We start from the raw sequence: 27,283 nt of genomic DNA on the forward strand, positions 1-27,283 counted from the left end.
ATAGTACTGTCCTCCCTTGAAGTGCGCCTGCGCGTGCCCGGCTCAGATGAAAAGGTTGTCCCCAGCCGTTAATATTACCCGGGTCTTCTCCGGTATCGCAATAGTTTCCTCGTCCTCCTTTATTCGCTGCCCACCGGGGCCATTCATTACGGACAGACACTGCTGGATGTGCAGCTCATCCCGAAACACCATCTCTCCTACTGCATCCCAATCCATATCCTGAGGAGACCCGACAAGTACAACTGGCGCATCAGGATCCGCTTTTGCTCTGCTTGATGTGACAGCACCCAGTCGGTCTCCGGCCCCAGTCTTGACGCGTATTACATAGCGCAACCTGTAAGACTGCGGGGGATGCATCTCGAAGACCTCCTTGATCAAAGGCAGATGGGTTTCCTCCATGTACGACTGGAAATGCTCCGGGGTGACTTCTGGGCGACGGGAATAGAAACAAAGGACTGATACCGTCATGGTGTCGGTTCGTAGTGTCGGCGGCAAATCTTTGCTTTTCGATTCGAAAGTTCGAACAGAAAGAGGTTAAGGTGCGTGTGGTAGTAGAATGCTGTGGACAATAGAAAAGCTGAAGTTTATGGCAGAGAAGAAGCGGCTTAGGGCTTGTCCGAGTCAACAAATCACACACGGCTTCTCAGGAGCTAGATGGGATCTGCTTATCTTCAATGGACAACGATGCCCTATGGGTGGGACTACAACACACATTGACCGTGTCGTAGCCTTGCACGGATAACAAGACGAATTCGGCGATTGCGACAACGTTGCGCCCTGTTGGGAAGGGTGGGTTGTGGGTCGGTGGACAACGTTTCGCGCCGGAGGCATTTCCGGCAGCAGGGTCCCGTCCTCATTCGCTTTGCGATGTTCCCCTTACTTTCTACTTCCCATGCTGAAGTGTGGCTGTTGATATACGTGCAGCTTTCACACTGTGCCGCGTAAGGCAATAGGTATACCAAGGAAGTGCGCGGCATGCCACACTGGTGAAACGCCCTCCCGCCATCTCAGTGGCTGGTTGTTGATGCGGGGCGTCGCGACTACCCCTTCACGTGAACTACAACACCCCTTGCAGAAGGTATCGTCGGAACTGTCTTTTTGAGTCTGCACACGAATCAGTGAGGGAAACTATCCCGACGCGCACTGTTCATGGGCATGCTCAGGTGATGGTCAAGAAAGTGCCGTGTAAGCGCTGCAGGACCGGAGTCCTTATAGCTGGCAAGGGCAAAAGCTCCATGACCCTTGTATGTTCGAGAAGTCGGCTAATAACAAGATCGGTGCTCACTCGGAACCAGTTCTCTGAGGCGATGGCCTTTTGCGAGCGGGATTTTTGATTTTCGCATAGCAATGTTGATCATTGCAGCGTCTCGAGCGGTACCCCGCAGCGCAAGGAGCGTCGGGCAATCTGACACCGAAGTGTCCGTCCATACAGAACCGTATGCTCCAAGCATCGCCAACGGGACGGACCGCATATCCGAACGCCAATATGGTTCTTGGTAGTATGGAATGTCGAGAGAAGAACATCAGACGTCAATCACGACATCATCGTCGGACTGTCCTACACTTTGTCGTGAGCGCCTACATTCGAAGACGACGCAAACATGAAGTTTCGTGATGGTATGAGCCTCGCAGCCTGTGAAATGTTGCCGCTAATGATCGTACAGGTATGTGGCTGGTTAATGACCAGTTCACAGTTCAGCATGCTGAAGAAGTCTATACTGTCACGCCTCGGGAAGACAACAAGGCGGTCACTTTGTTATGTCCTAGCAGGAAGATCTTCACCAGAGGCGATACCTTGAATCTGAGCACCATATCCGTCGAGATCGAAGCCCAGTTCGACGGCGTCATCTCTCTCGAAGCGACGCACTTCGCTGGTGCCAGGCGAATGGGACCAGACTTTGACTTGTACCCGGCAGGCAAGCCGGAGTGCAAAGGCGAGATCTTGAAGCAAAAGAAAGGGGCCACGGTCACTTCAGGGGGACTAAGCGCGACCATTAGCTCTGATGAGCATACCTTCGACATCAAATTCCATGCCACTGACGAATCTAAAACGTTGACTTCTCTTCTCCACCGGAGCGTCGGACTAGCGTACTCACCCGCCCTCAGCACCCCCAAGAGTGTGGAGGATCTCGCTGCACATAAACATTACATGTTTACTCAAACTGAACTCAGTGTCGGCGAGACTATCCACGGTTTAGGTGAACGTTTTGGTGCATGGAACAAGATTGGTCAAAATGTTGAAGTTTGGAACGAAGACGGAGGTACGTCTAGCGAGCAGGCTTACAAGAACGTATCGTTCTGGCTCAGCTCAAGGGGTTACGGCGTCTTTATCGACACACCCGATAAGATTGATATGGAGATTGGTAGCGAACGATGCTCAAGATTGCAGACTACAGTTGAAGGGCAACGCTTGAAATGGTGAGCATCGCGAGTAACTCGATTGATCTCCTGGCTAACTTCCAAGGTATCTCATTTATGGACCAAGCCCCAAAGAAGTACTTACCAAGTACTCCATTCTTACTGGCAAGTCGAATAGGGTTCCGGCGTGGTCATACGGCCTCTGGCTCAGCACATCATTTACGACTTCCTACGATGAGCAGACCGTCCGCCACTTCGTTGAAAAGATGTCAGATTCCAAGATACCAGTCGAAGTTTTCCATTTCGACTGCTTTTGGCTGCGCGCTTTCCACTGGTGCGACTTTATCTGGGATCCAGAGAGCTTCTCCGACCCTGCTGGTCAGATCAAACGCATGAAAGATGATGGACTCATTAACAAAGTCAGTGTCTGGACTAATCCTTACATCGGCCAAGCAAGTCCTGTGTTCAATTATGCGGCTGAGAAAGGCTATCTGCTCAAGAAGACGAACGGAGACGTGTGGCAGTGGGACCTCTGGCAGACTGGCATGGGTATCGTGGATTTTACAAACCCTGAAGCTTGCGACTGGTTCCGGGAGTGCATGGAGAAGCTCTTCGACGTGGGTGTCAGCTCCATCAAAACGGACTTTGGTGAGCGCATACCAACGAAGAACGTCCAATGGCACGACAAGAGCGTGGATCCAAGCCGCATGCACAACTACTACGCCTTCATCTACAACAAACTTGTCTACGAGGCAGTTCAAAAGCGGGAGGGTGAGCACGAAGCCATACTGTTCGCGCGCACAGCATGCGCAGGATCGCAACGCTTTCCACTTCATTGGGGCGGCGACTGCGAGTCAACACCCGCTGCGCTTTCCGAGTCAGTGCGTGGCGGCCTGAGTCTTGGGCTTGCATCCTTCGCGTTCTGGACGAGCGACATTGGTGGCTTTGAGGGCAAACCGCCACCCTGGATCTATAAGCGCTGGGTTGCATTCGGACTGCTCAACTCGCATAGTCGACTCCATGGCTCGAACTCGTATCGCGTGCCATGGTTGGTCGACGACTCATCAGAAGAGCCCGAGAATTGCACTGAGGTCCTCCGACACTGGGTGCAGCTCAAGCGTAGCCTCATGCCATATCTATTTGCGCAGGCGGAAGAGAGCGTCGCTAATGGCTGGCCTACCAGCGTTCGCGCGACTGCTCTCGAGTTCCCAGATGATCCAACATCCTGGTATGTGGACCGCCAATTCTTTGTTGGCAGTCAGATCCTCGCTGCCCCGGTCTTCGAGGAAGACGGTAGCGTTGATTACTACCTGCCACCAGGTCGTTGGTTCAGCTTCTGGGACGGTAAAGAAATGCAGGGCGGTCGATGGATCAAAGAGAACTATAGCTTCCTCCAATTACCGTTGTTTGTTAGGGAAGGCACTGTTCTCGTGCTCGGGCAAGCAGAGGGCGAAGGCGGCTTTGGTTATGACTGGCTCGCTACCGGTGGTGAGGTTAGACTTTATGGTGTGAAGGAAGGTGACAAAGCGACTTTGGTGGATACCAAGGGTGATCAGGAGGGTGTCTTGGAGGTCAGCGCTGATGGTGAGCTCAAAGGTATGGGCCTTCTAGGCGGAGAGTGGAAGGTCGCGAAGCTGGGATAGGCTGGCGATCCAGCCATCATGAGGGGTCATACATCCCGCACCTGTTCTCAATAAGTCTCAACGGCCATGAGAGTAAAGCAGAGCCGCTGCAACGGTCCTACATCAGCTAAGCGAGCTAGTGGGGGCTTCATTCATTGGCGGAAATTCAACATGCCTCCCCGCACGCTACTGTACCCCAACATCCTTCCACTTGTTCCCCGGGTTTTATGGCAGCAAGATCAGCAAATACTTGTCCGCCAGCAGACATGTTCAAAGTCTATGCGGGATCGCACCGTGGAAACTAGGCGCGATCTTCCGGTCGAATGCTTGTTACGCGAGGCTGGCCTGAAGATGTAACATGACCAGCATGCGTCGATGGCGTGGGCACCCAGTTGCCCGGGGCAATATATACCTGCAGCGACAGCGCGTTGAAAAGGACTGTCACCCACAAGTTCCAGTCTTTCGTGCAAGCATCGCTGATCTGATCGGCCAAGGTAGCAACCATGGGTCTCATCTTCAACATTGCCCTTGCCGTCTTCGCTGGCACGGGCAGCTTCCTCTTCGGATATGACTCTGGAGTAATGACCATTGTCATCCAATCACCCAACTTCCTCGCCTTCTTCGACACAGAGAAGACATCGCCGATTATAGGAGCCATCAATGCGACGTTTTCAGGCGGAGCATTTTTCGGTTCGCTGATGTACGTGGATGTCTCTTATGTAAAGAAGCTGTCATATACTGACGGATAGTAGGGGAGGGTTTACTATGGATAGGTTCGGTCGCAGGAAGACAATCATGATCGGAGCCCTGATAAACCTGGTCGGCGCTGTACTTCAATGCGCCGCCCAGGACCTCGCTATGATACTCGTCGGACGGATTCTGGCTGGATGGGCAGTAGGTCTAATGTCCATGTCCGTACCCATCTACCAAACCGAATGCGCCCACCCCAAAACGCGAGGTCAGTACTATCAAAACAACTCAACCTTCCAATACTAACTAGACCCAGGTCTAATCACCGGACTCACGCAGCAAATGATCGGCGTGGGTTTCATCGTCTCCACCTGGATCGGTTACGGCGCCTCAAAAGTACCCGCAACAAACTCCTTCTCCTGGCGCTTCCCCCTCGCTTTCCAATGCTTACCATGCTTGATCATCATATGCGGTATGCTGTTCTTCCCTGAGTCACCGCGTTACCTGGTCGAGATCGACCGCGCAGACGAAGCACTGAAGGTGCTTCGCAAGTTGCACTACAATGGTACCAACGACGACTGGATCCAAAGCGAGTTCAATGAGATCAAGTTGACTATTGATGCGGAGAAGGCGATTACGGCGCCCGGATGGAAGGTCATGTTTACCGTTCCGGTGTGGCGGAAGAGGCTTATGCATGCTACGCTTGTTCAGGTGTTTACGCAGATGACTGGGTACGTTCTGTGTCAATTCGGTGATCTGATCATACTAACGTGATCTCAGTATCAACGTTATCGGTTACTACTCCACCATTCTCTACGAAAACCTCGGCATCGTCGGCGACCGCAACCTGCTCGTTACCAGCATCTACAACATCGTCGGTCCCGTGTTCAACCTCTTCTTCATCGTCTTCCTCCTCGATCGCGTTGGCCGCAAGAAGCCCCTTCTCTTCGGCACCATTGGTATCTCCATTGCCCTCATCTGCGAGGCGATCATCGGATCTCAGGTCGAAGGTGCCACAGGATCCCGAAGAGACTCGCTATCTGCCGCTGGAGTCTTCTTCTTGTTCCTGGTATCTTGCATCTTCTCAATGTCCTTCGGTCCAATTTCCTGGGTATACGCCAGTGAGATTCTCCCGCTGAGTATCCGTGGACGCGGTTCCGCTTTCGCAACTGGATTTGGTAACTGGCTTGTGGGAACAGTGTGGAGTCAGGTGTCGCCCATCGGGCTGGGTGAGATTACTTACAAGTTTTACTTCATCTTTGTGGCTTTCAACCTCTGCGTTACGTTCCCGACTATCTGGTTCGTGTTCAAGGTACGTACTTCCCCGGAAGGACTCGTTGGAGAAATTCATGCTGACCGATCTTGTAGGAAACAAAGCAGCTCACACTGGAGGAAATCGACCTACTATTCGGCGATCGTGCGCTTGGCACGCTTCCGGATAACTTGGACGACAAGCAGCGGATCATAGAACTGGAGAGGATTGATGCTGCGAAGAAGAAGCTCGCCGGCAACCACGTTACGGCTGTGCATTAGATGAAGGCGCGTGGGGAAGTCGGAATCTCGGGGGTTGCCATGCTGATCGCATGGATGAGCTGAACGCTAACTGGGTTGCTTGAGCTTGCCGAATACAAATATATTATCGTCATCCACCGGTGCTGATTTCCCCAGCCTGCCGTGTAATGTAAAGCTAAAGTCCCCTCATAATGTCGTCAATAGTGACAGGTTTTCGTACCGCGTTCGAGAATCCTTCGTGGAAGGATACCCATATCCTCCCCACATCACCCTGCATCTCCCCACTGTCTTGCTTCCTCTTCGCTTCCTTCCTGCTCTTATCCGTTTCTACAATCACCCTGCCAAAGAAGTCCCGTTTCACGGCCTTCTTGCTGGCTTCAGCGACCTTCTCTTCCGTTGTCTTCTCTTCTTTCTTGCTAGCCTCAATCTCCTCCTCGTATTCATCCATACCACCGCGGCGCTTGCGATTGGCATGTTCACGAAGAGCGGATTCTTTGCGCCATTCTTGTTCCAAGACGCTGCGAACTGCGTAGCGCCCTTTGTCGTCTTTCCTGCCGATGAGAGTTTCAAAAGTCGCTAGAACGTCTAATGCGGGCTCCATACGCCAGACGAAGCCAGCATTTCTGTTCGCCACGTCTTCGGTCTCGATTCGTGACTTTTCGAACCGAATGCCAGTGGCTGTCATTGCTTCTACAGCCTTCTTGACAAGTTCCTTTTCAGATGCTTTGCGGACGGAGGCAGTGGCAAAGGACTTTGACCCCGATGCACCAGTATTGACGAGGACAGGTTTGACGTCTGGTGACAACATACGTAAGACGTAAGGTATGAGCTCCATGGCCATCTCCTCTGGACTTCGGAACATGCGCGTCAACGGTAGACTAAGACTTGTCTGCAGCGCCATCAACTGACTCCTGCTAGCCTTGGTCTGCTCCAAAGCTGCAAAGCTTGCACCCGGTCCTGAGAAAGGTGCTGGCTGTGCATCTGGGTCTGCTACGGGGTTTGCAGATGATCGGATAGGCGAAGCGAAGAGGTTGTGGAAGGCAAGGACAGAGTTCGACAGATATGGTGCTAGTTCCCATTCCTGAGATCCGTGAACGGCCGAGTTGATTGTGTCATGGAAGTACAACCATTCATATGCAGCAGATGGTTTGCTGAGAAGAGTATCGTCTTGAAACGGCTTCTCGGGATAGGCAGTGAAGCAGTCTGTTCAGTGTTAGTATTTGATGAGGCCGTGATGTGAGGTGAGACATACCTGTCACGATGCGGTCGCAATCCCCGCTCGTATCGACCATCTCCCTAAGACGATCCATAGCTCTCCGTTTGCCTGCTTCAGCAACTCCGATCACACCGCTCTTGGCCCTCGCGGCTGCCGATTTTGCATCGGTCGTTTCAGCTTGCTTCGGGAAGCCAGCACCCTCACGGAATACACGGTCGACAACGTCTTTTGCACCGCCTCTCCCCAGGCTTCGAGCGGCTCCACCACCATGTCGCAAGTCGCCAATGAGGTTGTCTTCTATCCACTTCCGCGATAGATGGGGCCTCTCCTTGGACTTCACATCGTGTGATGATCGTAACCGAGCTGCTATCCATTCGGCCACCACCATAACGCCACGTATGTCTCCTTCGCCAGTGCCACTGCCCGTCCCGCCCTCTTTCTTTGTGCTGACACCCCACGTAGCTTCGCAGAGACGGCGCACGCCATCCGAATCGCATTGGATGCCTTCCTTGCCGAAGATCTCCTGCATGCGCGAGACGACCATGTTGAGGGCAGGCTTACGGATATGCACAATCTCAGCCATTGAGGACTGTCGCAGTGGCCGCAGCGAAGGGTGGTAGAGGTCGTTGCAGATAAGGATGAGTGGTCGCAAGAGTCTGAAGTTGTCACCCTTCTTCTTCTTGGTGCCCGCTGTTGACTGCTGCTGACCGATTGCCTTTGTGTTTCGCTCGTCCAGATTTATCAAGTCGATAAGTGCCTTGACGAAGCCACCTTCGCCTGAGCCTCCGCTGCCAACGACACCATCTACTTCATCGACCACAACGCATACTGGCTTTCCAGCTTTTCGCACCTTGCCGTTCACGGTGCTGGTATTGACACCGCGGACATTCTCAGTTCCCACCATATCTCGAATGCGGCCTTTGACGACGGCTCCGCTGCGCTCGTCCGAAGCGTTGATTTCCTGTACTTCATAACCTGCCTGTCGTGCGCAGACATGAGCCAAGGTTGTCTTTCCGAGCCCCGGAGGCCCAGTCAGCAGCAAAATCTTGCGGTGTCTCTGTTCGTCTTCCTGGAACCCGTCCTTTGCTTTCTTGGGCTTCGCTTTGCCCGAACCGGGGAATACGATTGGGTCCCACGCCTTCAGCCACCGCAACACAGATCGATGTGTACGTTCGTCTCCCACTAAGTCTGTGAACTTCTTCGCTCGGTACTTCTCAGTCCACATGAGTGTACGATTGGTCTTTCCATTTTTGGCCACTGGCTGCTCGATCGACGGTTGTGCTGCTAGGTCAAGCTTCTTCAGAGACGCATTCATGGCCTTCTCCTGATCAAGCGCCTTCGCCTCGTCCATGAGCTGATGAATATTGAGACCATAGTAACTCGTCCGGGCCTTTCCTTCCACGGGTTCGGATCGTGCTGCAATGATCTCTTCGTACGTCTGGGTCTCGCGTTGGGCCTTCTTGCCTATATGAAAGGCCTTCCCCAACGCGTTACGGGCCAGAACGCCCGGTGCAGATTGTGCTGAAGTTGGCTGATGTGATGTGTGCGGCCGCTTTACCGGCGATTGTGATTGTGACTTGAAGCTGTAGTTGTCTAGATCGTCTACCGGTATCGATTCGGGATCTGCAAACTCGTCCTGGCTTGCAGGGGGTGTGTAGTCTGCTAAGCCTTCAGGAACAGCTGGGAGGTCTTTGATGCTGCTGACAGCCCTCCGCTTCAACGTGTGTTCCTTCAGGGCCGCAATATCTTCTTCATCGTCGGAGTCGTCCAAAAAGCCTCCAATCTTGCGTGTTGCATTGTTGTTTGGCACATCTTTGAGTGGCTCTCGTGCGTCTTCTGGGCGCTTCCTCTTCTTCGGCGAGGGCGGCTGGGGCATCGATGAGCTCGGCGGGTATGCGATGGGTGACGAAATGAGCGGCATTTCGAAAGTCGGAGGCGACGAAGGGAATGTTGTGATGTCAATTGAAGGTTGTGTAGGGAGGCGCTTGACTGGTGACTGCTTCTGGCGCTTTGCAGGCGTGTCTGGCGGGATTAGTACCGGTTACAGCGCGCGTGCACGCTGGTAGTACCAGTCGGTCCTTCTCCTTCACTCCTGAATATATCCGCTACGTTCCAGGCGCGATGCTGTATGACGACACCGGCACTATTCTTCTTTGCCGTGTCTTCGGCGATGCAGTCGTGCAATGCGTCTAGTTCGTCGGAATGGGAGGATGGGGCGGGCGCGTTGTCGAGGAATTCGAATTCGGAATGTAGTAGCGCGGGGTCAAAAGAGGATGGAATGCCTGGTGAATAGCTACTCATTGGTTCTGGCAGGCGTCATGGTTGGAGTTGGAGGAGACGCGGGTGACGGAGCGGACATCTAAAGTGCGTGGGACGCGTCCAGATGTCGCGTTGGAGCGCGTTTTGCCGCTAACCGCTTTCGCTTTCGTCCCATGCAATCGATTGGCTTGCCCACGATGCTTGACAGTAATTTTGTCACGTAGCCAGATGTTGATCAACCACACCATGCTATCTTACTTTCAGACTTTATGTATGTTACGAGCTGGATTTGCGGTTCGTTCTTCTTACTGTGTTCGTCTTTCCGTATACACTGCATCCTCATAAGAGCTCAAATTTGCCCCTTGCGCGATGTACAACGCTCCACATCCTTAGCGCTCTCTATGCGTACAAGATACTTTCAAAGTAAATTTCGTACTCTTCTGTGTTCGCGAGGAGTCAAATCGGAGTCATACCCCGCCCCACCTTTGTCACCTTGGTGAATCAGCCCGACTTTCAACTACTCTTTTTCTATTCGACGTTGGAATATTGTTCTAACACGAGGTCAGAACGGGTTGGAATAGTAGCAGTAGCAGTGATATGTGTATTAGTTCTCAAGATTTACATCAAGCAGCAACTGCCAAAAGCTGCTTGGCGCAGCGGAAGCGCGCCGGGCTCATAACCCGGAGGACCTCGGATCGAAACCGAGAGCAGCTACATGTTGTGCATGTTTCTTTTATTTTTGCTAGACCTTTGCCCATGTAGTTGATCACCTACATCCCTAGGCCGGGTCAAGCAACCCCTTTTTGCTACCCCCTTCGTCCCTAGTCCCAATATAAACTGCTTACATCATGGTCATGATATTCAAACTTGTGTAGAGGTAAGCGTATTACTTGTGAGATTATAGGCTGTGTCTTATGCCACTGCTACGTTCTATAGCGACCTCGCTTTCTTTCGATGCAACACCTAAATTACTCTAACACGTTTCAGGAATAGGTCACTATCTGAGTCCACGTAGGACAGGGAACTAGAAAGACAGAAGATCAAAAGGACAAATCACTTTTGACTTCTGATTCTGCTCCGCCCGACTCTATCAGCACTACATCAAGTCTTGACAGTGACCCAAGTACGGCCACTATCCTCCTCCCATCCTCGCCAAACTCTCTCACACTGCACATGCCACTCCTTCTCCCCAAGCTGCCTTTCCACAAACTCAACAAGGCTCATCCTGTTACTCATCCACTCCCAGTACCCCCCTTTTATCCCTTCCTCCCCACCACAACTGGCCAACCAAGCCCCAGTCTTTGCGCCCTCGTCCGTATCCACCGCGACATACCTTTCCGTCGTCTTAAGTACCGCGAAAAGAGGATTGCTCAACCATGTCTTCCAAGAGACGGCGAATTTGCCGAAGATAGGAGTAGACGTAAACCCAGGACTGAATGCATATGCCGAACGTCTGTTATTTGGCGTGGAGTCGAAGCGGCACTGGAGGAGAGCAGCGAAGAGGACTTGGTGTGCTTTCGAGAGCGCGTATGATTGAAGGGTAGTCGCTCCTATACCAAGGTACGCCTTTGTCTCTCCCATTAGCCTTTGCATAACGCCGCCCTCATGACCAGTGGTCTTTGCTGTCACGCCTTCCAGATTTGGACGCATCAGAGCTTCTGCCGCAGCATAGTGCCCAGTACTACTCGTAAAAACGACTCTTGCCTTTTCGCTTAGATATCCTTCGAGCAAGTTCGTCATCAAGAAGCTACCCAGAAAGTTCGTAACAAGAACCACGTCGCGGCCTTTCTCATCCTTAGACCTCGAGCCTTCAGGCGGCCCCGCTATCCCAGCATTATGGCAAAGCATATCAATCTTCTTGCCCTCCTCTTTCCACCTCTCACAGAACGCACGTACACTCTCTAGATCCCCAACATCGAGTTTCCAGCAAAACACCCTTTTGCTAGCCTCGGGCCCGAGTTGCGAAACGATGGAAGCCACAGCTGCATCGCCTTTTTCGAGATTGCGGCAGGCGAGATACACGACTGCACCTTGTTTCGCTAGCGCAGTCGCGATCGAGAGACCTATGCCGCTGTTCGCGCCTGTCACTATCGCGGTTTGGCCTTGCAGATCGCGGTGGGGGAGGCGCTGAGGTGTGTAAAGGCGTGCGAAGATGATTGTAAACATGGCCTTTGCCATGGAGGTGTAGAAGCTGAGGTAATCGGATAGCGGCGCCATGTTGGAGTTTCACGAATCCAAAATTATCTTTGTGTGGTCGGAAGCTTAAGCTGATGCGAGAGCGGATCTCAGGAGGTAAATTCTGGCGCATGCTACCTGCCTTGAGTATATGTACAGGCGGAGGGCAGCACCGCCAAGGTTAGGTACTCAGGTCATGACGCGTACATTGGCTATAAGGCAGTCGCAACTTCCTGTCTAGTCATACTGGGAGGTCTCGTACCAAGCACGATGGCTTCGCGCTGGATGGTTGAGTGATGAGACGCATGGTATGACGCATTGTGATGGATCGTACGAGTGGAAGAAGTGGGGTTGCATGGCTGAAAGCGGCTAGCTTTGCGCACGCTTCCCGTCGCTGCAAGAAGGCTGACAGCTTGGAAGACGGCTACACCAAAACAGCGAACAATCTCGCATCATGAGACTGTTCGCAGGATTTCACGTGCAAAGTGGTGCTGCATGCATAAAGAGTTGGAAAAGCTAGGCTGTACCTTGCTCAGCCGTTGGCCAAGCGTATTGTTTGCTAGGTGCACTGGTTGAAGTCAACCGTGACTGCGTAGAAGCAACAACGCGACGAACTATGGATATTAACCGTTCACAGCTGACGATGTGTTGTCAAAGTATGACGCAGAATCGAACGGCCGCGGTGGCGCGGTGGAATGTGAGGACACCGTTGACGGACGGTGTTTGCGTCTTGAAGAGGGGTGCATCATAACTCGCTAATTGAAGACACGGGAATTGAGGTGTTAAGGATAAGTAAACAAAATCAGAGTGACGTTGCGAGCAAAAGGACGCGCGATAACACTCCTGACCTCCAGCTCGCCCTGATCTCCCACATCCCCCACATCTTCGAAATAATCGCTAAAATGACCGAGAACAAGACCCCCAAGACGCACTGCCAATTGCCACAAGCGAACACCACAGAAGCCACGTTGTGCCGAACAGACTCCGCAGCCGCAGTCAGTCCGACGGTTTCCTCCCAAGACCTCGATTCAGAGATATCTAAAGCCACACATCAAGTCCAGCTCATCGAGTTTCTCGGTGCGCATCAGCGATCTATCAAATACGCATCATACGCTATCGAACAGGCCCTTCGTGGAAAACAATCGAACCGGATGAGCAGCGAAGATGTTGCCAGGAGATGGCTTCAAACTGCGAAAGAAGAGATTGAGAATTGGTCAAAGCAGACGAAACAGATGGTGGATGAAGTGGAGGAAGCTGGCAGCACTAGGATTAGCTAGACTTTGTGAAGCACGTCGGTGCATATGAACTACCGAATCTTAATAACAACCTTGGAAGGCCGCTTCGAAGATCACGTACGCATTACTCAAAACAGACTTGTAAGACTGTGACAGAGAAGACGGGATTTGTACAGCTTATGATGATAGTGAACGTAGGCTGATTGGTTACTGCTCTTTAGCTAGATTAACAAGTGTACCTGTGTCAATGAAAATCGCGCGCTTTCGTAGTCTCGCACGATCCCTCAACAGCCATCTCAATGGTGACGATGAGAATGATTGCATAGCGGGTATTGCTGTCAACGAGTTGGAATGTGTCCAATGATCCATCAATACCCTTTTGCGCGGCAATTGCAATAATGATGTTTTGGTGCTCCATTATTTGTCGAGATGAGCTTGGAACATCTCAGGGTATCGATGACCTGAGACATGTGCCTTGCTAAGAGCTTCGTGAAGCTCTTCAGTCTCGGCTTGGGTAAGCTCTACGTGCTTAGTGTTCTCCTGGACACGCTCCACTTTGGTAGAACCAGGGATAGGCAGAACACCCTGCTGCTGTACCCAAGCAATGGCGACTTGGGCGCTGGTGACCCCCTTCTTTCTGGCAACTTTCTCAACAGCACTAGCTAGCTCGACGTTCTTCTCGAAGTTGCCGGGCTGGAAGCGTGGGTAGAAACGGCGGAAGTCGTCCTGGGGGATATCATCGAGAGTCTTGAACTGTCCGGTGAGCCAGCCGCGGTCGAGGGGACTGTAGCCGACGATGGGGATGTCAAGCTCGCGGCAAGTGTCGACGACGCCTGCCTCCTCTAGAGCACCTTGAGAAAACAGACTCAGTTCAATCTCAACAGCGGCGGGAGGATGTACGGCGTGAGCACGGCGGACGGTCTGAGCGTTCACCTCGCTGAGACCATAGGAGCCAATCTTGCCCTCTTCGACCAGCTCAATAAGCGCCTTGACAGTCTTCTCGATGGGCACGTTAGGGTCAACGCGCGCGGGTTCGAAGAGATCGATCGTCTTGGTACCATCCAGTAAAGTCAGGCACTCGTCAACGGAGGCTCGAATCTGCTCCGGACTAGCGGTCGGCGACTGAGTAGCTCCATCGTAAGCGCCCTTGATGCTGAGCACAACGCGCGATGCATCTTCCGGGTACTTGGTAAAGTAGTGCTTGAGGAGCTGGAGAGAATTCGCATATGGAGGCCCGTAGAAGGTTCCCTACGAGGATGTCAGCCGATATTTGATATCAACGTTCCTGGCGCGGGTCGTACAGCGTTCCAAAAAGTGGCACCGTTTTCCAAAGCGGCCTTCATTGGCTTGATGGCCTCGTCATGAGTAATGCCACCGAAAAGCGTGAGGGCTGTGCAGATGATGTTTAGCAACTGTGACGGCGCATTGCCTTCGTTTGAATGGCAACTCACTCATCAAACCATAGCCGATGGGACCGACAGGCTTCCCAGCGATAGTCTTAGGGGCGGACGAAAAGGACATAGTGCTTCCGTGTTGAAGATGAAGGTGAGATGTTTGTGAATTGAGATGAGATCTTTGTGCTAGACCAGTCCAGGGCAATAAGATTTATATCTTCAATGTTGCTTCAATACGCATCAGGCACCTTCTTCACCCGATTAACCCCGCCAGGGCGGCCAAGCTGACACTGGCTGACTGTGCCGCGTCGGACATAAGATACTACCCGTAATTCCGCCCTGTATGTGAGTCTGACGTTCTCAATGACTGTAGTAACGTGAGTTATCTCAATCAGCCCCGGCTACGCTGGATAACGTCTCGGCCAGTGTTTAATGCTCTCTCTGGTGCTTATTTCGTAACAGCAATTCAGTTCCTCTTCTCGGCGCGCCTGCTGGAAGGACTAGCTAGGTCCTCGCCCAACGTTGACGCGGCAAAGGTTGTAGCAAACCGAATTCGTGACAACTTCGCGGGAGCTGATTTTGGGAAGGTGATGACTATCTTTATGGTGGAGATCAGGACGTCTTTCTTCTCTTTGGCTGGAGCGGCTTTTACTGTTCTTCTGGCTTTAATAATTCCTCTAAAGGGATTGGAGTACGGAACGCTGTATTCCAATCATGCGTGTGTCTCCATATGGACGAGCAGTGGCTACAGCCGAAGCACAACGGAGTTTCGGCGGAGGGGGGAGGCGCCTTCAGCTAAGACTGGGGCCCGGCCATGGTTCGGGCGGGTCAATGTGGACAAGTTGAGAAAGCGGCTCATGATGGATGAACACATCATGCGCGTTCGTAGTCGACGGGACGATGGGGCCACGACCTTAGGACTGTGTGAAGGCGCGAAGATGGTGCACGTTGCAGCTGCATCTTTGAGCTCCTGTCGCGGTGGACTGTGCTGGCCAATCAGAACGACTTTCTCGACGCGACTGCTTACGTCATGATCTTTGCGTTAGCGCGACGAGAGAACGCGTTTCGAGCGCTCGTGCTCTCCTAATGCCTCAGTCGCTTTCCAAGATCCCATATTGCACGATGATGAGGTGCCACACCTTTGGTGGTTGGGCTGAAGAGTCGAGAGCAAGTCACAAGTATCACAAACTTGGCGCATGGCTCTTGCGCAACAGCCTGTTGCTACCTTCCGACGTCCACGAGAAGAGTCCATCGTGACTAGAGCGACGCATGCGCTTCACCATGCTGTCTCCCAATTGTCTACACGACGCCAACAATGCTATCCACGACGTGTCGCTATTGCGGCTGTCATCGAAGTCTGACGTTGTTGCCGAATACCCGTCCGATCCGAACTCCCAAACGAACGGCGCCATCAGTGCGGGTCGGTGGGTATCTTCCTGTTTCAGCGCCAGCAACGGAAACGACACGATTGGACGTTCACTTCGAAGGAACCTGACAGCGGAACCCACATCCTGTCAACGCACGACAAGCCTTGGTTCAATTACGGAGTGGAACCTGCGAAATTGGGTGGCAGTCTCGATTTATTAGATGGACTTCCTCCCAGGCCGTTGTGCCATATTGCTGTGTCTGACTACGATATATCCTTCTTCCTTGTTGTTGTTCTTTTTGCTTTGCAGCTGCGCTGCGTCCTCTCATTACAATGCTTTTCAACTTCACCGACAACGCGCTAGCCGCTCGTCACATCCAAAACGATGCCGATGTCGAATATACCATCGACTATTGGGGTTATGCGGTTCGGAACTTCCCGTGCACCAATGATGCCGGGTCGTGCGAGTATCTTGATTCCGTTTACGGCAATCACCAAACATCGATGATCTTTACCTTCATTTTTTGGGCTGTCCTTGGTGCGATCCTACTTGCGATTCTCGTATCTCGACTTGTTCGACCACGAAGAAAAGATGGTGCCAGACAGAGCCTGTTATATCGCCTCGTCAGGCTGACGTCTTCCACTGTACGACGACATCTCATGCCTGAATGCTCCAAGGTATTCAGATATACTACGAGGTTGCAAGTCTTGATCCTGGCGCTGCTCTGCGTCTATCTGACAGTCTTTTCGTAAGTCAGGATACCCTTACGGCATAACATAGCTGACGTTCAAAGATTCACCGGGATCACCTACAAGACATGGATTACACCCATCAAAGGCACCAACCTACACAACACCCGCAGCGGTATTGGTGGCTTTGCCGATCGCCTTGGTGCTTTCGCCTTTGCTCTGACTCCCCTGACCATCGCGCTGTGTAGCCGCGACTCTATGCTCAGCATGGTCACAGGTATCCCATATCAAAGCTTCAACTTCTTGCACCGCTGGACAGGCCGCATCATCCTTGTGCAATCTTTCGTACACGCCATCATGTGGACGATCGTCGAAGCAAAGCTTTACCAACCTCAGCCAACAACTTACAGGGAATTCATCAGCCAGAAGTACATGATCTGGGGTTGTATCGCACAAGGCTTCATCACCTTCTTGTTTATCTTCAGTCTCAGGCCGGTAATCCGCTGGACGGGTTACGAATTCTTCCGCAAGTCGCATCTTATCGTCGCTGGCCTCTACCTAGGAGCATGCTGGGGCCATTGGGAGAAGCTCTCATGCTGGATGATCGCATCACTGGCCATCATGGGCTTCGATTTGGTCGCTCGCAGCGTCCGCACTTGGCTCATCCACACTGGGTACAAGGACGGAAGTCTGGGTCTCGGTTTCCGCTCCATTCCAACAACTATGGAGACATTCAAAGACCCAACCGGTACCATCATCCGCATGACGTTCGCGCACAGCCATAAAGCCTGGGAGATTGGTCAGCACTACTATCTGACCTTCCCTGCGCTCAACATCTGGCAATCGCATCCTTTCACCCCGGCCTCCAATCCTACAAGCTCATCTCCGGTGCAAAGTCACACATACATCATCCGTGCCTGCAAAGGCGAGACTGCCAAGCTTGCTGCTCTCGCTGAACAAGCCGCCATGTGCTACCCTCGTCGCGATGCCTCCACGCCAGTCATTATGATGGGACCATACGGCAGCGCGATCACGAACGACGAGGTCTCGAATGTTCTCGCTGTCTCTGGTGGTACCGGGATTACCTATACCCTTCCCGTCATCATTCACGCGTTGAGCGATGCTTCTCCTGCGCGCAACATCGAACTTGTCTGGACAGTTAGGCACCTCGAGAACCTTGCCTGGATCGCACCCGAACTGGCTTATCTGAAGTCACAACTTGATGGTGCCGGTGCAGGTCGATACTACAACGAGGACAAGCTAGAGAAGGCACCGATCGTGTCAGTGGAGGCGAAAAAGCGCTTCAGAATTCGCATCTACGTGACCCGACCTGATTCGCGAAAGCATCACCAGCCATCTCATCAGCTCCATGATGACAAAGACAAGGACTTCGGTGATGGCGGCTCATTGTCGCAAACATCTTCCATTGACTCCATGTCTCTCGACCGCAAAGTTGAGGAGCTCAGCCGCCAATACCCCAACTTCACTATCACATGGCTGAACAACACACGACCGGATATCCCCTCCTTGGTCGATACTTTCATGACCGAGACGGTCGAGAAGGGCAGGACGCAAGTCATCGGTTCTGGACCGCCCGAGCTAGGTGCTCAGCTTAGGGCTGCTGTTGCGGCGAGGAATCTACCTGGGAATGTTTGGAGAGGAGATGAGGCTAGCGATGTTGAGTGCGTCTGGGACGATCGCATGGGATAGGATGATAGATGGGCATTCCTTGATTACTTTCGCTGTAGATATTTGAAGCAAAATGTGCATCCAAAGAGACACACCAGTCTCTCAACTTATTTCACTGGGCCTTACTTCCACGCATTATTATCAACTGTCTGCGCACCACGCCAACCTAGGAGAAAAACTAAACAGCCTGGAGCCTACATTGGCGCTGGGTCACCGCCTTTGCAAGGTTTTGGCTTAATGTAGCCTGCAGACCTGTTCAGTTTTTTTCTTGTATGAGGTGGCACGGTCAAGACAGCTCTGCCCTCGGCCTCTCCACTGGCACATCATGCAACTCGCTCATCTGCGCCATATGTCCTCCAGATGCACCGCCATCAGCCTTCAGGGCAGGAACCTTTTCTGCTTCTGCGTGTACAAATTGCGGTTCCGATGCGGCTTTGCTCCGCTTGCGCTTGCGCAGTATGCAACACGTTCCAAGCAGGATGAGAGTTATGCCAACGACACCACATACAGATCCTATCGCTATCTTTGCGCCTATGGGCAGACCAGATTTCGTGTTTTGGGGTGGCGAGGGAAAGGCTGTTGCCCTTGGGCTCCTTTCGCTGCTGGTGAGAACTGAAGTTGAGCTGGCAGCAGCGCTAGAGGTTGACGAGGACGTAAAGAGGGTGATACTGTATTGCGACCATACTTTCAGCGAAGATGTTCCATGGAAGCACCATAGCGGTAACGGGAAAGGATGTAACTGACCTGCTGATCGTCGAACTCGATGAAGACGATAAGGCTCCCGCATCTTCGATCGCAAATCGTCCGTTGAAGGTGTAGGTGCAGTCGTTCACGCCTGCATCACAAATCGCCATGAAGTAGTTGTCTTTCCCTGCAAGCACCCCGGAAGGTATCCAGGTATAGCTTCCGTTGTTAGGCGTCTCACCTGGAGACGTCAGCACTCACTCCTCTAGGCCGCGTATCATGCGCTTTTGAGCACACTAGCTAAGGAAGGAAGTCTTACTCGTTATCAACACCGCGGTTGTATCAGCAAAACGAAGATCGATCGACACGGGACCTGGAGTGCCATTGAACCAGGAAATCAGGTACGGTTGCTCGGCTTTGATGACTTCGCCTGCTGCAGGACTGCTCATGGGATTGTTCCCATCGCCATAAGCAACGCAAAGAACGAAGGAAAGAGCAAACAGCTGTTTGAAGAGTATCATGACTGATTAAAAGGTATTGCTGGGGTAAGAAAGAATTTGGCATGCGCGTTGCGTGCCAGGACCCAGTATGTGTACCTACCCCTAAGGAACGGTATTGCTACCACGGGCAAGCTTCAGTTGGTGCGGCTGAGGATCGTCTGTGGGGGTGGTATTAGATTTGCTAGGCTGGACCAATACGCATTAAGGTTATGTAGTGCAAAGGCGCAGTGGCTGTGGTGATACTCCTAGGCGTTCTTCCTGCTGGCTCGAATTAGTATCGCGCACGGCTCAATACAGTGACCATTGGAAACGAGCGATAGCCAATTTCATACAAACAAGATCTCGATTTTGGTTGACTCGTGTTACTTATCTCGTACGACAGGATGGGATAGGATATTTGGTGGCTGGTTTCAGCCTTGCGGCATGAGTTCAGCTGTCCTCAAGACAGCACACGGAAGCCCTCGCAAAGCTTTTTAGCCTCGCTTTCCCATCGCCGCTCACGCGTAACAAGATTCTCATGCCACAGCTGTTCAGTCCATGTTCAACTCTTCTCTTCGCACGGTCTACAGCCTCTTCGTGCTCGGTGAAATTATTGAGTGAGCATGTGCATCAACAACGCCAGCATACTGACGAACCTGATATGGGAGAAGTCTTCACCGAAGGCAATTCCACAGTCCAAAGGACTACAGGCGCAAAGCTGACATCGCTGGCGCAACATGTTTGCCCGCCATGGATCGCTCCGCTATCAATGGGGAGGGTTGTTCAGCACCATGGCCGTGCAATGGCGACCCTGCCCAGTATGTATAAGTTATGATTGTGCTTATGTAGGTGTTCGCTGGGATAGGGAGGGCGCGATCGCCAACTTCGAGACGCTGGGACGTGGTATAGAAATGCTCGAGGGCCGTAATGCGAGGATATGTGCGAAGGATGTCGAACTTAATAGACGTTAGCGGTAGACAACAATGAGTTCAATGGGGAGACGTACCAGAACAACGCGACAACAGATGATATCTTGATCGAAGCTAGCAGAATGCCACACATCGCCATTTGTGACTACCTTGTACAATTCTCGAGCAAGCTTCTATTGTGAGTGCAGCTTAGCCGCGGGTAGTAGCAATGCAATGCAATGCCTAGAGGGTTAGTTGTGGTATTGCGCCCGGCGAACTTGACGACGCAGACGTTTCTTTGAGTTCCAAGGTTCCCAGGTCTCGTTCTTATCAAGTGCATGTGCGAACACAGTCTCTCTGGTAGCACCTACTGTGATGCTCTGATTTGATGGGCGAGAATGTAGACTCGGAGCAACTGATGCAGTGGGCGGTTGGGCGCGTCCTGGCAGGAGCTCACACGCGTTCGTGGTACGCGTGGGAAGGGGTCCTCGGGTTACCTAGGTACGCTCAACATGCTCAATGTGGGCGCAAAACCAGTATTGAGATACTCGGTGAGCAAGGATCAACATAATCTCTCACGATAGAACTAATAGTGAGCTATGCATGGTACGTAGTAAGTGGAAAGAAGCCGCAAGTGCGGACCCGGGGTTGGTGTTCGGAGGTTTGCCGCTGGCTTGGCGCCGACGCTTCAACGTCGACCACTGCCTCACGCGAGATGCACAGCAGGGCTTGTGGCAACTCGTCATCAACCTTCTGGCATCGGGCATCTGTAGTATGTCACATCTCGTCTCTTAATTATTAAGAGACGAGAACGTATGGATGTCCATCCATGATATCATTCAGCGGTTCAATTTAGAGCACGACGAGAAAGTACGGAAACGCAGCCCATGCGCAAAGAACGATATGCATCCAACGAACCCTCGCGATACCCTCCAGCACCGGCTGCTCCTGCGAAGTTCATTCGACGTACAAACGAATCGCGTGGCAGGTAGCGTAGCCCGTACCTAGGTACCCTTCACGAGGGCGGAAACACCGAGCTACTCGAGAGACATATCTCGCTCCCACATCTCCAAGCTGTTGTTGTCGGACGGTTCTTCATCGTCAAAGTACATCCATTCCTTAAACACGGAGTCAGGGTCTTCCTCCATCGGATCGATCACATCGACTGTGACGACATCGCCAACTGTATGCTCGTCTTCCACGTTCCCTCCTCCAGGTCCGCCACCACCATCATGAATTCCAACGATTGAAGCCCATGACGCATGGTCCTTCCTTCTAAGATCCTCGCCTTGTTCAAAAGAGTGTCGGACATTCTCCTCCACACCCATAACTGAGGGTGGCAGAACGACCTTGTTCGCGTTGTCTGCTCGATCGCGCGATGCAGTCCGTGCACCATGGGCCAGCAGAAGATCTACTGTGTAAGCACGCTCTTCCTGGTGATAGCTCCAGTACTTGTGGTGATTTTGCTCGATGATCTCTATGGCAGATCGGGCGCGCATGTACTTCGTTCCACAAGTAGTGAGAGTTACATCAATTTGTTTGTGGTGGAGTAAGAGCTCTATGATGCCAAGCTTCCCAGATTCCACGGCGACGTGTAATGGTGCTCGGCCGTCACCGTCTTTATGATTGACGTCCACACTCGGATGAGCATGGCTATGGTATGTTTGAGCATGTTCAAGTAGGAGCATTGCCAAACTGAGGCTGCCAGTATAGGCGGCACGATGCCAGAGGGTGTTGTTCCGGGCTGGAAGAGACGTTAATTCGAGTAACCCTCTTTTCAAGATATCGACGCGCTTTCCAGACGACTCTGTCCTAAGATTCAAACTTTGGCTAGTGATATCCAGGGGGACACTTTCGTAGTCAAATAGTATCTCTACCAGACACCAGTGTGCTCCCAAGAACGCTTCGGACAACAGCGACTGTCGACTGTTTCTCACGTCGTTTCGATCAACCCGGCCATCCCCCAGTAACACACTCAACAATTTGCCATGGCCACCCTGTGCTGCCGCCTGGCACAAGCTCAATTTTGAAAGACCAAAGGTTCGATTGACATCGACGTCCTGTCGAAGTAATAAGAGAGCTACCGCCTCTGTGTGTCCACCGCGAACAGCGGTTTGCAGTGGCGTCATTCGGAGGCCAGAGCCAGTTGTGTCCTGGATATTGGTGTCAAGTCCTCGGTCGTCAAAGGCTTTGAGCATCAGCCGTATGACTCCTACATGTCCTTGGCGACATGCAAGATGTAGATATGTTTCTGTCTTTCCTGAACGCAGCCTCTGGCCATCGAGAACAATACTAGAGCATTGGAGGAGCTTTTCGACAACCTGAACATGCCCTTTCCAAGCAGCGATACCCAGCGGCGATGAAAGCCCGTGATACACCCCCCGGTTGGGGTCTATGGTCTCAAATCCGAGCAAAAGACCTACAGTCTCGCTTTTTCCTCTGGCAGCGGCGAGGTAAAGAAGACTGCGCTTTGTAAAATAGGACGTAGCAAGAGCCGTATTGACATCTAACTTCCCAGACCTCAGCAGGCATTCCAGCACGGCTTTCTTATCTTTGTGAATAACTCGAAATACCCCTGATCTACCCTCCTTCTCGATCCATTGCTGAGTAATCTCGGGTAACAACAATAGTGTAGCCATAGATGCCGTCTCGGGGGAACTGGCTGCGATCTCGAACAGTTCACGACCAACTAACCTAAACATCTGTTCGCCGCAGGGTGCCCACGCGGTCTTGAAAAATTGGGTTTGGTCTGTTTGGATTATCGCGCACAATACATGTTCGGTGATGTCGACTTTTCTTTGCACAAGAATGTTGAATGTGGAAGTACAATGACCTAATATCGCTTCGTGTAGAGGTGTTCTCCCCTACTAAGCTGTTAGCACGCATACCAAGATGTCTTAGAACCGCGTTAGCAAAGCATAGCAAAGGAGCTACATACTAGTAATAAGTTAGAAATATATCTTAAGAGCTATTCGTGGCGGCTACTTTACCCTTGCTGTTTACAATATCCGATCGCGCTCCCGACTCGATGAGAAGACAAACCATATCGGTCTGGTCGGCTTTGGCAGCGCAATGCAAAGCGGTGGAACCGTCATCAGCCTGCATCGAGATGTCGACGCCTGACTGCAGGATAGCTTGTACGAGCCCGATATTGCCTTCCGACGCTGCCTGCATGAGCATATGGGTACCTGCTGTCGATGAGGCACTATGGGCATTGAAGGGCACATCGAGTGGGCTTGCCGTCAAGACGTCATGCGGCTTTGCTCGACGACAACCTAATCTGAGCTTAGGAGGGCCAACAGGCAGTTCTGGGTGGCAGTTCCGGATATGCTGGCGGATATTGTCTTTGCGAGAAGCTTTAAAGGAGCAGCCCGTGACGACACATGCATGTCGGGCTATGCCAAGTCGGTGGCGTGCCTGTACATGTCTGGCGAGGTCGGAACGCAGAGCGAAACCTCTTGTGCAATCACTGCATTGGAAGGGCTTTGTATGCGTCTTTAAGTGTTGGCTAGCTTTACGTTAGTACCTAGGTAATCAATGCAAGCGCACTAAGGCGTGAGCTTACTTGTAGCGCCCCAGGGTTTCAAAACGCTTAGAGCATTGGTCGCAACGGAAAATCTCGCGCGAATCCATACTTGGAATGTTGGAATGGATGCGCGATCATCCCAGAAGTTATCAGCTATAAGGATGGCTACTCCACCGTGTTTTATCCATTGAGAGTAAGCTGAGGCTGAGGGCTCAAGAGCAGCCAGTCATCTGGCTGAGAGGCGCCCTCTATGACAGGCATTGACAGCACTACACCATTGGGTGCCTCTTTTACAAACTCCTCACCTGTTGCATGTTTCCGTGTCATAAGCTTTCTTCATGCATATTCCACCCAAACCTTCCTTTCCAACCGCCTCCATCCTCTCGCCACATTTTGCTGATCTACTCACTTACGACGAACGACCACTCATCGAGCTTAACTGCCTGGCTTGTGCGCTCTATCAACACAAGGTCGCGATAATCATTCGTGATGTCGGCTGCGAATTCGAAAAGATCGTGCGACAGTATCACGTTCGACGCCGAAATGGAGTTTTTCGACTTGGGTGATCGATTCACCCACGGCTGGGAGGACCAGGCTACGTCACGCATAACCTGCGACGCAACGGATCCCAGGTAATTTTTTTTTAACACCTTCTAATTATGCCTTTTCTCAAAGCCCTGTGATGTCTCGCGTCCAGGCCCCGCTATCGCTATTGGACTGTGCATACTTGCAGCAGCTTGGCAACCCAATCATCGACGAAGTCGCCCCTAGCATCCACGAATACCATGTTGCCACACCCACCGAAGGACCTGACAGCCTTCTGGGTCCGTACGGCCCTGTCATCGACACCACCCAAGACACCCCTCTTGGAGATATCAGTGGATTCGACTATGCCATTGACTGGACCCTGTTCAGTGCCGTTGATCCTCTGGTGGACAACAGCTTCCTTGTGAACACAGGGACAGTTCCGCAGTACAACACCGCCCCGAATCCATGTGTGCTCCCTGGGGCAGTACCTAGCTATACCTACCCTACCATCGCCCCCGCTGCTACAAACACTCTTGCACCACCCAATGCATCTTCCGGTGCGCATGTCGGCGCCCAGCACCGCATTATCGACACGCGCATCCGTTGCACCGCACTTGGATGCAGCAAGACTTTCCGCCGTGTTGGCGATTGCCGCCGCCACATGCGCAAGCATCAAGCTCCTAATCTCAGATGCGTTGTCGAAGGTTGCCACCTGAAGTTTGACCGCATGGACAAACTTCGTGACCACGTCCGCCAAGGCCACAAGATGAACTTGTAAGGGTTGGACCTCGGGGTTTGCTCTGATGCAGTATGTACGTGGGATGGGACATGTCATTGCGTAGTCTCTGTTGAAGTTTGGTGTGCTGCGTGGAATGTTGGATCTCTGTTTCCCACCAGATTGTAACCTTTCCTTCAGTCAGTCAGTCGTTACCCATGTACAAATATGGTTGGCGTTAGTTTCATCGATCAAAACACCACAGTCATTACCGAACAGCTTGACCACCAAGATGCTATTGCTTTTGCTACCTAGGTATGTCTGTGAAGGAAGGCTGATATCGCAGGCCCGGGGTGACGCGAGGATCGGGCCGATCTACGTAGATCGACCCCTCCAAAAGCTGCCCCACCTCAATCAAAGAGACCAACACCAAACACCCTGGAGCCTACCTAGGTACGTCGACGCCAGGCTTTCTAATTTGCTTCTTCCATCCCAACGTAGTCTCCAGATCTGAATTTTCCTTTGTATGAACCGGCACCCGCTGAAATCTTGTATGTTAGCGTCTTTATCCAGCCTCATGAAGACAATGCCTATCCAGGTGCGTTCAGTAGACAACTGCTTTATTATGAAACCAAAAGGCTTCCGTACTACGTAATCTATCCCCAAACCAAACTAAACCGCCAACCCACCAAAAGAGCCTCTCCAAGGAGAGAGATCGAAAGTAAAACTGCACCCATCTCCAGCTACTGAGGCTGAAAGCTTGCCCCATCCTGACGTTCCCGTGATGTGTTTCAGTGAAGTACCGCTCACGCACCAAGCTCATCTCAAACCGTCACAAAACCACCAAACAATTGCTAAGCATCGGAAAGACAGGAAAGGTATGCTGAAGAGAACCCTTAGACGTTGCACAAGAAAGAGGAAATATCGTCGTTCATGGTGGAGAACTCGCTGTGGGAGCGGATGTTGGCAACATCACCAGTGGTAGCAATCTGGCCGTTTCCATTGCGGCAACCGGTATCGCTATGAAGCAGTCAGCTTGTGAACCCCTGAACTCGTGTTATGCAATCACTTACTTGTAGAAGATGCAGTTGTGGCCGTTTGCCTTGAGCGAGCTGACCTTGTCGTTCAGCCTCCCGGAAGCCTCTGTTTTGTGTTAGTTACCATGTTCAAGAGATATGCATGCTGGATATGACTTGCCGCAGATGCCGTAGTGAAAGTTCACATTGTCGCAGTCGTTGAAGTCCTTGTTGGAGCAGAGCTGAACACTGGGGTTGAGCTGCCTCTGCTGGATGGAGGCGGCGAAGGCGGCCGAAGAGGCGAAGAGGGCGAGGATGATGGTCTTGGAGAACATGTTGTTGAGTTGAGAGGAGTCGATTGAAGACTTGGAGTGGCAAGATATGATGATTGAGTGTTGGAAAGTGATGGTTGTAGATGATGAGAGATATATATTTTGTGCGGAACTCTTTCAGTTCTTATAGCTTTCGCTATGCCTTCGAGTTGTCTTCCTTTCACATCTATTCCATCTTCCGGCACTGTCTTTGACCCCCAAAAATCATAGCCATGAGCAAATATCGGCGATATCTCATCGCTGAGACTTGGATACGAGCGTGACTGATTCGATCAAATGAAGCCAAGTATGCTGAGATGGTGTTGCAAAGGCCCTACACCTCACCGACAAGTAATCACCTCGAGCAGGTCCAGCATGACAAAACATCGCTTGAGCATACCATGATGGACGCAAGATGTGAAGTTCGAAGTAACATGCTTGGCAGCCGTTGGATTAGTATACACCGGAGCACTACCAAGACCGTGCTCGGGCCGGTCTGAACAGTCGAGCGGATGCAGAAAGACGGACCGATCCAGGTAGTCGGAAGACCCTGAATGTCCCTGAATCGCAGGGCTGACCTGGTCGAGACGGACCTAATGCAGGTCATAAGTCTAGATTTGTGCCTGGATTTGGACCGAGTGGGGATAGCGAGGCCATCCTGATGACTGATACTCAGCGGTGAAGAGAAATAAGATACCTTTTCAGCTAGCGACCCAAGTCCTTGGAACTCACATAGTTACTGCATTTGGCAGTGACTGCACTACAAGTAATTTCGTGTCAGTGCTGGGCATGCTGCTTCTGTCAATGAGTAGACCCGATGTCAGCGAAAGCGCGAGCAGTCCAAGTCCTTAGGGCTGATTCGAATACGGCCTCAGTAACAATCGTATGCTTGGTAGTCTGTCACCGTCGC

General features: G+C 52.0%; 8 protein-coding genes and 1 non-coding gene across 9 annotated transcripts; 4 read left to right on the forward strand and 5 right to left on the reverse strand.

Moving 5' to 3' along the window:
- Positions 1-42: 42 nt before the first annotated feature.
- On the reverse strand, positions 43-468 carry J4E92_006067 (uncharacterized protein; the record flags this gene model as incomplete). Its single annotated transcript, XM_051497442.1, has 1 exon — positions 43-468. The coding sequence occupies one exon, from the start codon at positions 466-468 to the stop codon at positions 43-45; it is 426 nt and encodes a 141-aa protein (XP_051352089.1).
- A 1,198-nt stretch (positions 469-1,666) lies between these two features.
- Positions 1,667-4,001, forward strand: J4E92_006068 (uncharacterized protein; the record flags this gene model as incomplete). Its single annotated transcript, XM_051497443.1, has 2 exons — positions 1,667-2,418; positions 2,465-4,001. The coding sequence occupies 2 exons, from the start codon at positions 1,667-1,669 to the stop codon at positions 3,999-4,001; spliced, it is 2,289 nt and encodes a 762-aa protein (XP_051352090.1).
- A 482-nt stretch (positions 4,002-4,483) lies between these two features.
- On the forward strand, positions 4,484-6,203 carry J4E92_006069 (uncharacterized protein; the record flags this gene model as incomplete). The annotated part of the gene is made up of 5 exons (XM_051497444.1): positions 4,484-4,680; positions 4,733-4,938; positions 4,987-5,401; positions 5,451-5,982; positions 6,039-6,203. The coding sequence occupies 5 exons, from the start codon at positions 4,484-4,486 to the stop codon at positions 6,201-6,203; spliced, it is 1,515 nt and encodes a 504-aa protein (XP_051352091.1).
- A 154-nt stretch (positions 6,204-6,357) lies between these two features.
- J4E92_006070 (uncharacterized protein) lies at positions 6,358-9,699 on the reverse strand (the record flags this gene model as incomplete). The annotated part of the gene is made up of 3 exons (XM_051497445.1): positions 6,358-7,385; positions 7,435-9,420; positions 9,468-9,699. The coding sequence occupies 3 exons, from the start codon at positions 9,697-9,699 to the stop codon at positions 6,358-6,360; spliced, it is 3,246 nt and encodes a 1,081-aa protein (XP_051352092.1).
- A 600-nt stretch (positions 9,700-10,299) lies between these two features.
- Positions 10,300-10,371, forward strand: J4E92_006071. Its single transcript has one exon. It is a non-coding gene; the product is annotated as a tRNA-Met (tRNA).
- A 3,113-nt stretch (positions 10,372-13,484) lies between these two features.
- On the reverse strand, positions 13,485-14,588 carry J4E92_006072 (uncharacterized protein; the record flags this gene model as incomplete). Its single annotated transcript, XM_051497446.1, has 3 exons — positions 13,485-14,315; positions 14,369-14,457; positions 14,519-14,588. 3 exons carry the CDS (start codon positions 14,586-14,588, stop codon positions 13,485-13,487), a joined length of 990 nt encoding a protein of 329 aa, XP_051352093.1.
- Positions 14,589-16,487: 1,899 nt separating this feature from the next.
- On the forward strand, positions 16,488-18,227 carry J4E92_006073 (uncharacterized protein; the record flags this gene model as incomplete). Its single annotated transcript, XM_051497447.1, has 2 exons — positions 16,488-16,576; positions 16,622-18,227. The coding sequence occupies 2 exons, from the start codon at positions 16,488-16,490 to the stop codon at positions 18,225-18,227; spliced, it is 1,695 nt and encodes a 564-aa protein (XP_051352094.1).
- A 6,285-nt stretch (positions 18,228-24,512) lies between these two features.
- Positions 24,513-24,841, reverse strand: J4E92_006074 (uncharacterized protein; the record flags this gene model as incomplete). The annotated part of the gene is made up of 2 exons (XM_051497448.1): positions 24,513-24,807; positions 24,834-24,841. The coding sequence occupies 2 exons, from the start codon at positions 24,839-24,841 to the stop codon at positions 24,513-24,515; spliced, it is 303 nt and encodes a 100-aa protein (XP_051352095.1).
- A 1,101-nt stretch (positions 24,842-25,942) lies between these two features.
- J4E92_006075 (uncharacterized protein) lies at positions 25,943-26,397 on the reverse strand (the record flags this gene model as incomplete). The annotated part of the gene is made up of 3 exons (XM_051497449.1): positions 25,943-26,066; positions 26,120-26,187; positions 26,269-26,397. The coding sequence occupies 3 exons, from the start codon at positions 26,395-26,397 to the stop codon at positions 25,943-25,945; spliced, it is 321 nt and encodes a 106-aa protein (XP_051352096.1).
- Positions 26,398-27,283: the final 886 nt, after the last annotated feature.

This window comes from Alternaria infectoria, assembly GCF_024043175.1.
Source record: "Alternaria infectoria strain BMP 0036 chromosome Unknown scaffold_9, whole genome shotgun sequence".
NCBI classification, from domain to species: Eukaryota; Fungi; Ascomycota; class Dothideomycetes; order Pleosporales; family Pleosporaceae; genus Alternaria; species Alternaria infectoria.